The sequence below is a fragment of the Schistocerca nitens genome, chromosome 4 (assembly GCF_023898315.1).
Source record: "Schistocerca nitens isolate TAMUIC-IGC-003100 chromosome 4, iqSchNite1.1, whole genome shotgun sequence".
Taxonomy (NCBI): domain Eukaryota; kingdom Metazoa; phylum Arthropoda; class Insecta; order Orthoptera; family Acrididae; genus Schistocerca; species Schistocerca nitens.
The window spans coordinates 236,026,799-236,039,635 of NC_064617.1; the positions used below are offsets into that span (position 1 = coordinate 236,026,799).

Consider the following 12,837-nt stretch of genomic DNA (forward strand, 5'->3'; position numbering starts at 1 on the left):
TCGGTATTTCCAGTTAACTTATGGACAACAAAAGTGGAAGAGTGACTCTAATAATGCAGATTACAACTGATGACATGTGACCTAAATACTATCTGCATTTTCACTAACTCAACTAGATTTGTGTCAGTTTTACACTTAAGAAATCTAACCACTTATTGTCTTCTTTGAGAGTTTGCAGGCTGCAAGAATTAAACAACTTTCTTACAAGTATCATGCAAAACTGTGTAGTGGATGGACAATAGATACCAAGATGACCCAAAGAAAATGTTATCATAAGGTTTCTGAAGAGTTGAGCTGTTTAGAAGTTTTCACTGAAGTGGTGTCATTTTTATGATACTACTAATGTCACTTAGTCACCTAAACTATGTGCGCTACATTGCACTCCTTATTTCAGTACTTTGTAGTTGCTCACCTAACCCGAGATTATTGTCACTATAGTTGTCTCGAAAAAAAATTTCAGTGTTATGTTTTCACACGATGCTTATGTGAAATTAAGAGTAAAAATTGCAGCACCTCATGAGCAAAATTGACAATTTTCTCTTCTGTTTTATTTGCATATTTAAAGATGAAAATCTAGCTATTTATACATCTTGGTACACACCTTAGTGTTTGATTCTAAAGGTCACAAAATATACATTTATGATACCAGAACCGTCACACAGTCCTCATACACAAGATCTCTAAATGTACCCTACAGGGTACCACAAACAACAGTGCCACTTCACTTTTTCCAAAGACTGCTATTTTAAGCATGCGCAGAATGAGCACAAATTGACAGACATAAGGAATGTAACTAAACACAGGACCACCAAACCACTTGTCACAGGCCTAGTCTCTTAATCAAATATGCTTCACAATAACTTTTCGGCCTCATTTTCTTCCCCACCCTATTATCATAACATGTTTTCATACCACAATATAGAAAGCTAAATAATAACATAGCACACGAACTTATGTTTCTCTTCCAGCACAGCTAATACACTGGAACAAATGACTGTACTTAGGGTCACATGTTCCTTCTCCAGGGGAGAAAGAAAGAGGAAATATTCTATGCTGGTGAGGACAAAAACTTTTAGATCTCAAGTTAAAAGTGACCCACCTCCTACAAAGGAATGAGGAAAATATGAAAGGAAATGTTGCAGAATGGATGGTTCCATGTCCAACATCTGTTTCCTCTTCTCTTTCCTGACAAAAAGAGCGTGTAGCTCCAAAGACTGTACAGCCACTTACTTTTATGAGTCAGCTGTACTGGGAGTTTTACTCCTAGAGACCAGTAAATTGTGAAACACTCAAATATTTAGTATATAGGTAGATTATATTCAGCTATTGTTTGTCAAACAGCACAATACATTTCCATTAAGAACAGGAAATCAAGCACTGACTTGTGAGGTTCATATAACAGCAATACACGAAATGTATGCACTTCCTGTGTGTCTGAACAATCAATACATGCAAACCTACGAATGGGAAAAGCCCTTGGATACATTTATACTGTATAAATGTCATCCGCTAGTTTCTACTGGTAGACTGTAACATTTGTTCAGAAAATACAAAACAAACTAATTAAGACATAACTTAGCTGCTGTAATTTTTCTGAATCTTGTATCCCAATAAGCCAACCTCTGGATTGTTGATATTACTAAAATATCCTGCATCCTCATAACCAACTGCATCCAGCTTCAAGGAGAGAACCACTTTACACAGCTAGCAACTCAAAAAGAAAAGTACTTTAAATTATAACAACATATTAAGAACACACAACCACCTCAAAAGAGCTGATGTCAAAATTGGAAACACACAGTCACTACCTTCTCAGTCATAACTCCCAATGAGGAAAGCATTAATGGCATGTATGTTCCTCACACCTGACAAGAAACAAAATAATTTTTTACACAGTTAATGCAAAGAAGGTCAAAGTGTACAGGCGCACTACAGCATTAGAATGTCCAACAAACCAACCCTTACACCATATTACAACATTAGCAATATAAGGAAGTGCAGTTCTAATATTTCTAAATTATATAATGCAGTCATGAGAGAAAAAATATATTTCACATATCAGCCACACAAACTCCAAATACTTACAGTGAATTCTTTCTCCACTGGTGTTGGTAATGCATTTTCCGATCCTGTTGTAGAGGAAATATCTGTTTCAGCTCCCTTGTCCTTTGCAAAAGCGCATGGTGGTATGGTTGTGGTAGTATTTTTTTTCCCACGACCTCTTCCACCTCGCACAGCGGTGTTTCCTCCACGACCTTTCTTCTTTTTAGCTTTATCATTTTCTTCGTCACTCTCTGGTTGACTTTCCTCCTCTTCATCCTCCTCCTCATCTCCTCCTTCCTCTTCATCTTCCTCATCTCCTTCTTCTGGTTCTTCCTCTTCCTCCTCCTCGTCTTCGTCTTCACTGGTTCGTGGTTCAGCTAGTCTAGGTTTCTTTGCACTGACTGGTGTACGTCCACGACGTGACGATTGCCTCCGTCCTCCCCTTGCCTAGAAAATAAAGTAACTTTTTATTGCAACATACTATTTACTGGAACTGAGGGCATTATACAAACCATATAAATATTGTGCTGTTGTAAAAAACGTTTTTACTAAAGAAAATTAGTTTTAACAAAGACAAATGACACTAGTATATAACATGCTGAAGCGCTACTGGTTTGACACTTACGAACAAATACATGAGTAACTTCTGCACAGTATGTATCCAAAAAAGGAGCCTTGTAACCAACAGGGCTACAAAGTAATTTCAAAGTGAACTCTTCAGCTCTGTCTTTATATAATTAAATTTTGAAACACATAAACAGCAAGCATAAAAAATAGCAATACCTAGCAAACAGCTGACTTGCTCAATTTGCAGTGGAATATGAGAACCAAACATCTGGAGCATGGAAGCGCTGTTTTAGGTGAGGAACATTCGCAAAGTTCAATGATTATTATTCACAAACTGCTTATCTTACGCACAATATAGAAAGGATGTTGGCAATGTGTTATGAAATCGAGTTGGAATCTTCAAATGGAAGAACTGCATATGACAGCCAATAACACTGTTAACTAGATGATATGAACAGCTTTTACTTTTATAGATTTTATTTAAAAATGACATCGCTGCCAACAGACAATCTAAAGTATTGTGAGGTAGATGAATGATGTATACACAAATGAGCAAGAAACTAAGTGTGTCATATTGCTTAAGGCAAATGTATTTAACTCTTGACACATTCCCAAAATATAAAATTAAAATCTAAAAATTGGCTTAAAAAATGAAGACATTGAATCAATGCTGAGCATTATAAGAAATAATAGTAGTTACCTATATTAACCTTGCCAGAGGATACTCTTATTTCACATAAAGGAAGAGGGTACCCCAAGTCTTTGCAGTTTTAAGTGGGTGTGCTGGGAACATTAGCAGTGAGAGGAGGAGACAGAAGATCAATTTTTGTGAACCATGTAAGGATATTAGTGCCTGTGTGTATCCTCTCTGCAGGAAGGGAGAGAAATTGCTCATCACCAATGGTGTGCCATAGAAGGAAAGCAAAACTGTGGGACATGGACATGGTAGGAGCTGACTTTGTGATGATACTGTTGCTGGACTTAAGAGATTTGTGTTTTTATGGAGCAGTGAAAGATGCAGTGACTGACAGCCAAGACAATGGCTGGCTGAGCCAATGAGGCAGATGTTACAGTTATGAAGTAATAAAAACATGGTTTTTGAGTCACTGGGCCAAGATTCTCCCATCTGTGCCAGGGCTTATCTGCTGAACAGTAACTGCATTCTTTTAATTTTTCCACACAGTTACACCAGCAAGTTTCCACAACAACACACCCATTGCATCAAGGGACAACTAAATGGATATGTTTTGTTGAACACACCCACAATTACACTTTTAGCCCAAGCTAACTGGATGTGTGAACCACCTGGATTTCCTTGTTAAAAAACACAATTTCCCAGATGGAATACATATTTTTCCATATGAAAATACCCTTGTTTTCATATTTTTTACATTACATTACTAATTTTTCACAACTGAATTTCCCTCACACTCATCTTTATAAAATTAATGATTGTTTCACAAATACATACAAAATTGTTTGGGAAAAAGGTCAGGTCAATACATGAAACAGATATTTGAGGGTAGTGTAACTGTCACCTGTTGCTAAGAATTGCAGCAAAAATGTCAGCCTTTCTTCTGCTGATAAGGATTGTTGATAACTTGCATCTTGCTTTGAAATCTTCGATTCAATAGCACCTAGGAGAAGGTGAAAATCGCCCATTTGGAATAAAGCAACGATTTTCACAGCTGTAAATCACAAATCAGGGCAAATCCACCACTTCTTTCACACCCGTGCAAAAATTCAGACCCTCACAGTTTTCTGTGTATGTCGTTTTGCTTTCATGACCAACAGCGTGGTTGCTATGCAAAATAAATCAAGCTGTATGTTTCTTTTCTCCATCACGCTGTACTGAACACATGTTAAGCAACTTTTCCACAATGATGTTTTAGTGCCAAAAAGTAAAACATATCATATGCTCTCTTCTGTTTGCTCACTATAAACGCTTATTCACACGTACAAGTAAATGATGGTCCATGATCGAACCCTCTGCACATTACTTGCGAAAGCACATTTGCTTGTGTTTGCTTCGGTGTAAAGCGGACTTAAGAAATGTAAACAGTTGCGACGTCACACTCATCAAAAAGAGTGTTTTGTTACACAGCAATTCATAGTCTTCGTCCTAAAGCCTTTCATACATTTTGCTGTCGGCAGACAATTCTGTGCGACTGCTGTGTTTTGTTGTAAATGCAATTTCTTAAAAACTAAAGATTTATTTTGGTATTACTCTATTGTTTATTTTTTATTGTTGCAATATCATTCTGCATTAGCATGCTAAAGTAAAATTATATGATTGGGTGGTGTGTGTTTTTCGGAAATATCTCAAAGAACAGACACCATGCAGAATCCGCAGCTGTGAAATGTTATATGTAAATTGGAGATGATCACTGCTATCAGCTGCAGTGGAACATTACACGGAATCAGTGGCAACAATCGAAAATGTGTACCAAACCAGGATTCAAACCCAGGATCTCCCCCTTACTAGGCAGGTACATTAACCACTGCGCCATTCAGGACACAGCATTATTGCAACTGCGTGGACTGTCTCGGCAGGCCTCAGGGCCGATCCACATTCCCATCAAGTGCCACCTATCTGCAGTTCCTGTCCACTGACTCCATGTTCGTTACTCTGAGATACCCATAGGAGATCGGATGTATTTGTGCATCCCCACTGAAGAAAGTAGATCCATTGGCCAGCTATGCATATTAATTATATATGACTGCATGGTGTCTGTTTTTCCAGGAAGATCCAAGGACTTACACCTGAGAGTACAAACCACTTTCTGGGGGAAGAAAAAAACACCCTGAGAAGACGTAACCGAGCGAGGGGCGTCCTCTAACACCTGAGACAAAGAATGTGGGAGGGCATATTTAGAGTGAAAGGTCAAAAGACAGATGCAGTCCAGCAAAATATGGATCACCTTGGGTGGACCCCCACAACTACAAAGGGTGGGGAGGCTCATTGTGGAGTAAAAAACTACACATCAACTTAGTATGGCCTATATGAAGATGGCACAGGATGGTAGATTCCTGCAAGGAGATGCAGAGGTAAGACTGCCACATGGTGGGAGTCTCCTTGATGATGCCATGTTTATTAGATGAGGGTGTAGCCTCCCCTGAGTAAGCCCACAATTGAGCAAAAAGGGATTTTATGTAAACCAGTAAATCCACCCCCAGACAGGTCACAGAGAACCAGAGAACAATGGGGTTGTGAGTAGGTGGTCGTGACCCCCCACCCCAGCCAAATGATCACAAGTTCATTGCCCGAGATACCTATGTGACCAGAGACACAAAGGAACTCAACCAAACAAGCAGCATCACCACCATCAGCAAGAATGTTGTGGCAGGCAGAGACCAAGGGGTGGCGGGAATGACACCAAGCGAGACTCTTAAGGCCACTCATTGAGACCATATATAAAAAAGCTCTAGTGAGGCAGGATTGTTTAATAAAACACAGGGCCTGATAGATGGCCATCAATTCTGCAGTAAACACCCCACACGTGGCTGGCAAGAGTGGGCATTCCGTGCCAACAGGCAATGTGAAGGCGTACCCAACACGATCAGTGGATTTAGAGCCATCAGTATAAAAAACAATGGAAACCTGAAACTATCTTAAGATGGAACGAACAATGAAACGGGGCGGGGGGGGGGGGGGGTGCGTTCGGGAGAGAATGTGAGCAAGAGGACAAGGAGAAGAGAGGGAAGTCATGGTGGACAGAAGTGAGGCAGAGCCTGACTGGTAAACCAACCTGAGAGCGGGAAGCGGATGGGTGATGGCACAAAGCTGCGAATAGAATAGGAAGTGTGAGCAGGGAAGAATGGATAATGATGGCACAAGAAACCAGGATCGGGGACCACCGAATCAAAAGGGAAAGGATCCCAGTGTCAATCACAGGACTATCAACAACACTAGAGTGAAAGGCACCCTTGGTTAAATGTATACCACAATGGTGAACCAGTTCCAGGAGAAGCAATGTGGAAGGGGCAGCTGTTCCAGAAACTTGACAGCCATAGTCCAGATGGAACAGAAACTAAGACAGAGAAAACTCAAATGATCCACCCCCAAACAGGTGTGAGCAAGGAAGCGACGGACACTGAGCTTACCCAGTCAACCTCCAGATTACAGATATGGGGCAACCAAGTAAGCTTGTTGTCAAAAAGAAGACCCAAGAAACAGAACTGGGTGACAACAGTCAGGCATTGGGCATTGAGGCAGAGCTCCAGATCAGGATGGACTGCAGTATGGTGACAGAAGTGCACCACCCTTGACTTAAAGGGGGAGAACTGAAAACCGTGCAAGTGTGTCCATGTGGACGCACATTGGATGGTACTCTGGAGCTGTCGTTCCACAGATGCTACTGAGTAAGAGCTAGCCCAAATACAGAAGTTATCCACATACAGAGCAGGGGTGACCAATGGTCCGGCAGAGGCCCCAAGTCCATTAATAGTCATTAGAGAAAGGACACTTAATACTGAGGCCTGTGGAGCGCCATTTCTGCTGGGTCCGCAGGGCGCTGAGAACAGTGCGAATTCAGACTCTTGACTGACTAGTGGGAGAGGAACTGGTGAACAAACATCGAGAGAGGGCCCCGAAGACCCCATTCATAGAGTGTAAGGAGGATGTGATGATGCTAAGTTGTGTTGTAGGCCTTACGAAGATCAAAGAAAACTGAGACAAGATGGTGGCGCCGAGAAAAGGCCTGCCGAACTGTGGTTTCCAATGGAAGCAAATGATTGATTGGGGACCATCTCTCCGAAAAGCCACACTGTTAGGGAGATAAAAGGTCCGCAATTCAAGGACCCAATTGCACTGATGAGCCATCATCCTTTCAAATAACTTACACAGAGCATTGGTAAAGGCTGGTGGGCTGGTAACTATCAAGGAACGACATATTCTTGTCAGGCTTAAGGACAGGAACCACAACACTGTCTCTCCATTGAAAGGGGAAAATACCTTGGAGCCAAATATGGTTTCACACTTGGAGGAGATACTGTCATTGTGGAGAATTGACCACTGAAGCAATTGGTTATGGATGGAATCAGGGCCAGGAGTTGAATCATGGGAAGAAGAGTATGCCAGAAAAAAAACTCTCATTCAGTAAAAGGTTCACTATAGGATTCCACCTGATGGGGTAAAACATAAGCGGGAAGTTCTAGCCCGCTGTTTCCGGAGGAGGGGGGGGGGGGGCAGTTTTCCCCGCTCCACCACAGAGCTAGGTGACAAAGATTGGAGCTCATGAAGTTGGGAACTGCAGAGTGGATTATTTTGTCGGACAGATCACAAACAACTTCATCAATGCAACCTGACAAAGGTGGAAACATGAACCAGGAGGTATATAGAGGGCAGTAAGCATGATGGTAAGCCCAGTGGGGTAAATTGGTCATCGAGAGGCAGGAAGGGAACAAGGGAATCTACAGGAATGGGTCGCTATCACACAGGTCATCGTATGATGAACAGTGTCAAGAAGGAAGAAGGGGAGGGAAAGAGAGCGAAAGACCAATGGCAGAGAGATGGTATATACAAAACTAAAATGAGTACGGGAACCATACTTAAGAAGGCACAGGTCGCTGTCTGCAAGAAATTGTTCAATGAGGAGACCCCAGGCTAGATGAAGCGCTGTCCTGCAAAGGCTGATGGGCACTAAAATCCCCAATGAAAAGGATGGTAGGGGGAGTTGCTGAAGAAGGACGTTAGGGCAGCCTGTCAGGACGATGATAGAAATTGCAAACTGTGACAGCAGAGTCCTAGCCAACCCAAATGGACTAACGCGCATACACCACTGGACATCCCTAAAGGGCCAACCCAGTTCCGACAAAGCACAAAACCCATGAAGGGATGGTGAGTTCGTATCATTAAAATGAGATTCCTTGGGAACGACATAAGCTGCCGAGTAACAGGCAATAAGGTATTGCAACTCTGGGAGGTGACAGTAGTAGCAATTACAGTTCCATTGAATGATCATGGAGCGGGTATCCAAACGGGCAGTGAATGGGTTGGAGCCAATCACACCAGCGGTCACCAACCATCACCAACAAGTATAGGTTGACATCCATAAATAAGACGACAGGCTCAGGTTGCAAGAGGGAAAGTGGCACCTCCGGATGCACTGGGGAGGGGACGCGTCCTGGGACTACTACTACTACTACTACTACTACTACTACTACTACTACTACTTCTTCTTCTCCTCCTCCTCCTCTTTCAAAGGTTGAGAAGGGCAGGGCACAGAGGGAGAGCAAGCTTCTGCAAGATCTGGAAGCAAAAGAGCATGTGACCTTAGGGGCACACAAAGTTTGCGTCCCTTGGTCGCATTGTGGCAGCTGGCCTCCGGCCTGAGAGATGCCGAGGGGAGGGTTCCTGAAGGAAACCCCATCATCGGCAGGTGCTGGAGAAGGGGAGAACTACTTCAGCCAGGGAGGGGGAGCAGCACCCACAGGAGAGGGCATGGGAACTGCGGGGGAGGGGGAGAGGAGAGAGGGGTGGTACTGGGGCAAGGAAGAGGTAGAAGCACCCACAGGAGAGGGCATGGGAACTGCGGGGGAGGGGGAGAGGAGAGAGGGGTGGTACTGGGGCAAGGAAGAGGTAGAAGGGAGAAAGGATGTAACAGAGGCTAAGTTGGTCATATTTTTGACGAGCCTCAGTATAAAATAAGATGATCCAGGAACTTGTATTCTTGTATCTTCTTTTCTCTCTTGTAAGCTGGAAAATCTGGCGAGTGTGGAGAGTAATGGTTGTGACAATTAACACACAGGATGGTGGAGTACAGGAGCTCCCCTCATGGAGTAGATGTCCACATTCACCGCACAGAAGCTCCACGGTAAAGTTTGAAGACACGCCTGGTACGCAAGCACTGAAAACATCGCATGAGTGGCAGGACGTACTGCTTCACAGTACATCGATAACAGGTAACCCTGACCTTGTCCAGGGGGTATCACCCTCAAATGCCAGAATAAATGTGCCAGTATCTGTGTGATTGTCCTTACGACCTTTCGGAACACACCAAACAAAGTGAACGCCCCCTACTTCCAGATTGGCCCAGAATTCCTTGGTTTGAAGTATGAGGTCCCTATGTAAAATGTCTACCTGAACCACAGTCGAAGACTGGTGGTGAGTAACGGACATCGGGATATCGCCAAGATGGTCACAAGCACGAAGGGCTGCAGAAGTAGTTTTGATCAACAGTGAACCTGACTCCATCTTACTGAGACACCACTTCACCAAACTTGTCCTCGATATTTTCCACAAAATGGCTTGGTGGCAGAGGAAGTGTCCCCATCAGTCCTAGTGCACGCCAGGTAGTGGGTAAAGTGCTTCACACCAAGCGAGCAAGCCTTGCCCTCCTCCCAGAGAATAGCCAGAGAAGGGACGAACAGTCCGTTTTTTGGAGTTTCATACACAAAGCATCTGCCTCGATACCACTCACTCTGATCATGAGCTCTCCCCATGGGAGTCAACCATCCACAGAAAACGCCATCTGACATGGCAGCCATTGCCAGTTCTGATGCTCCAAAATGATAAGCAACCACTCCTAGGCATACATGGGGAGGTAACAGCTCGGTTAGGAAAAGTGTGATCCCTGTGTTGTCAAGGGGCTCAGCCAGATGGACATGTAACAGCCCCATCACACAGATTGGCTACACATGCTGCTGACCTAGCAGGGTGGGATGGGGCAGGGGGCAACATGGAGTCAAACTGGAAGGGGGAGAGGACAGAAGAAGAGGAACTGTTGGATGGAGTGTGCGGGAACAGTGGGTTAATGGAGATCAAGGCCAGAAGGGTTACAGGACTGACTGATCTTTACAAGGATAACTTTTGCCAGAAAAGGTGGTGGTGGAGAGAAGTACCCACGTGGCCCAGGTTGTGTAGCAGGCACTGAAATTTAGTATGTTGTTCTCAGTTACACGTTATGCCACTGGGTGGTCAAATTCATTCTTGGCCACAGTTCTGTGGAGTGCACTCATTCTGACGGACTACTAGTTGGTTGTCATACCAACATAAAAAGCTGTGCAGTGACTGCAGCAGATTGCTATATGACATAGCTTCTTTCACAGGTGTCCCTGCCTCTGATGAGGTAGGATAAGCCTGTGACCGGACTGATGACTTAAGTCCTGGGTGGGTGGATTGAGCAGGTCTTGCACCTGGGTCTTCAATAGTAATATAATCCCTGTGGTCAGGAGTTTAGGAGGGTGACAGAATACCACTAAAGTAAAGTAGGGACGGGAAGGCTCTTGTTTAGGATATGGCAAAGGATATGGTACAGTTGTTCCAGTCAACAGTGATGGTGACTAATGGGGAGGGGGGGTGGAACACACTTGCAGCCGATTGCCGATTCTTAGGGACAATGGAAGGATCAGTGGTGGGTGAAGATGAGACACAGGATATCTGTTTGTGTACTTGGTTTGGGGGGTAAATACTTGTCTGTGAGTGTAATCATGAGAGCTTCAGCATACTGTATACTGCAGATACACCATTCATGGGTGGCGAGAGTATATCAAATCAATTTTTTAGTGTGGAAAGTTGGTTGGTTGGTCGGATGACTAAAGGGACAAAATTACGAGGTCATCAGACCCTTTTTGGCCGCGAGTGTAGAAGTGTGTAACTCTAATACGAGAAAAAGTTACAGTTATGTGCTAAAAAAGGGAGTTTGCGAGAATTGTAACATCAAAATAACTAAGAGAAGGAGTTTCAGGTCTACAATTCTTAGTCAACACTTTAAGAAGTGAAATCACCACACTCAAGAATGAAAATCGGGAACTACGGTCGAAGAACAAATCAAGCAAAGTGGCACCTGACAAAAGGCACAAATCATCCGAGTGGACAGAAGTGAGTCACAAAGGTAGGACTTTAGCTGGAAAAATAAAAACGAACTTTGCAACAGCAGTTACATTTACGGATAAAAACAAATACGGTGTTCTGCAGTCCAGTGACAGTGTTAAAGCCAGTGTAAATGATCCAGACCATTCAAAAGACAATGCACTGAAAACGAATAATCATTCTGGGAAAAATGCTGATAAACGTGGAAAAACAGGTAAATAGAACAGTGTGCTTTTTCTGACAGACAGCCATGGTAGGAATTTATTAAGTATGTTTCGAGAAATAAATCGAGACTTAGCAGTGACCAGTGTTGTTAAACCTGGAGCAGGAACTAAACACATTTTAGACCCTTGCATTCAAACAAAATCCACGCAAGAAAATGACTGTCGTATGCATAATGGTATCAAATGATGTTGCGAAAAATGAAGCAGATGTCTGCGTAAAAGTGCATCAGAACTTTCTCGAAAAAAATAAATCAAGGAATACAGTTGTTCCTACAGTGCCTCATGGCACGATCTAATCTATAGTTCGTGCGTTAATAAAGAAATTTGAAGAACGAATATTAAAATAAAGAAACTTTGCCCTGAATACGCAAATTGTGCCGTGGTCGATGTAAGTAAACTGTAGCATAACCTTCATACCAGACATGGGCACCACCTAAACTATGAAGGGAAAAAGTTTGTGTGCGAACGTGTCAATGAAATAATTAAAGAAAGACTCACACGGAATAAAACAATCTATGAAAGTAGCGGTTTGAGTAATACCTGGAAGGCACGTCATTTTTTAGTATAAAAGCCTGTGAATCCGAGGGTAATAAACCTCCTGTACTTGAACTAGGTGCTAAAAGCGACATTCGAATGAGAGAGTGTTCACAGACAATAAACAATAAAGATAAATCTGTTACTGTGATGCAAACGAACATTCGCTGCATTAGGAACAAAGTATTACAATTAGTACATTTTTGCAGTATTGAAAACGTTGATGTTGTTTGTATCTCAGAACATTGGCTGACAGAAGATCAAGTACAATATTTTGTTCCTCAAGCGTATGCTGTTTGAGACATTATGTGTAGAAGTGAAAGAAAGAATGGAGGTGCGCTAATATTTGTTAAAGATAGTATAATGTTTACTAAAATAGATGTTAGCTCTTACTGTGCAGAACTAGATGGAGAATTTAGCTGTATAAGACTAAACGTAGAGAATACCATAATCGTTAGCTTATATAGATCACCAGGAGGAGATGTAAATACATTTTTCGAAAGATTTGAGCTGCTTATGAGGAAAATACTAAAATCTAACATAAAACTAATTATCTGTAGCGATTTCAACATTGAAATGGCCAACAGTGATGAACATGTTACTAGAACGTTTTTTAATATCTTAAGATCACTAAATTTACAATGTACAAATTACACA

The 12,837-nt window shown here is 42.6% G+C and overlaps 1 protein-coding gene across 1 annotated transcript in view; it reads right to left on the reverse strand.

Annotated features, from left to right (window-relative positions):
* LOC126253285 (nucleolin-like) overlaps window positions 1-12,837 on the reverse strand; it is a 40,616-nt gene that overhangs the window by 7,592 nt on the left and 20,187 nt on the right. Inside the window, exon 3 of the mRNA XM_049954510.1 lies at window positions 2,086-2,490. Coding sequence (XP_049810467.1) covers window positions 2,086-2,490 — 405 coding nt within the window. The remainder of the gene's footprint in view (window positions 1-2,085; window positions 2,491-12,837) is intronic.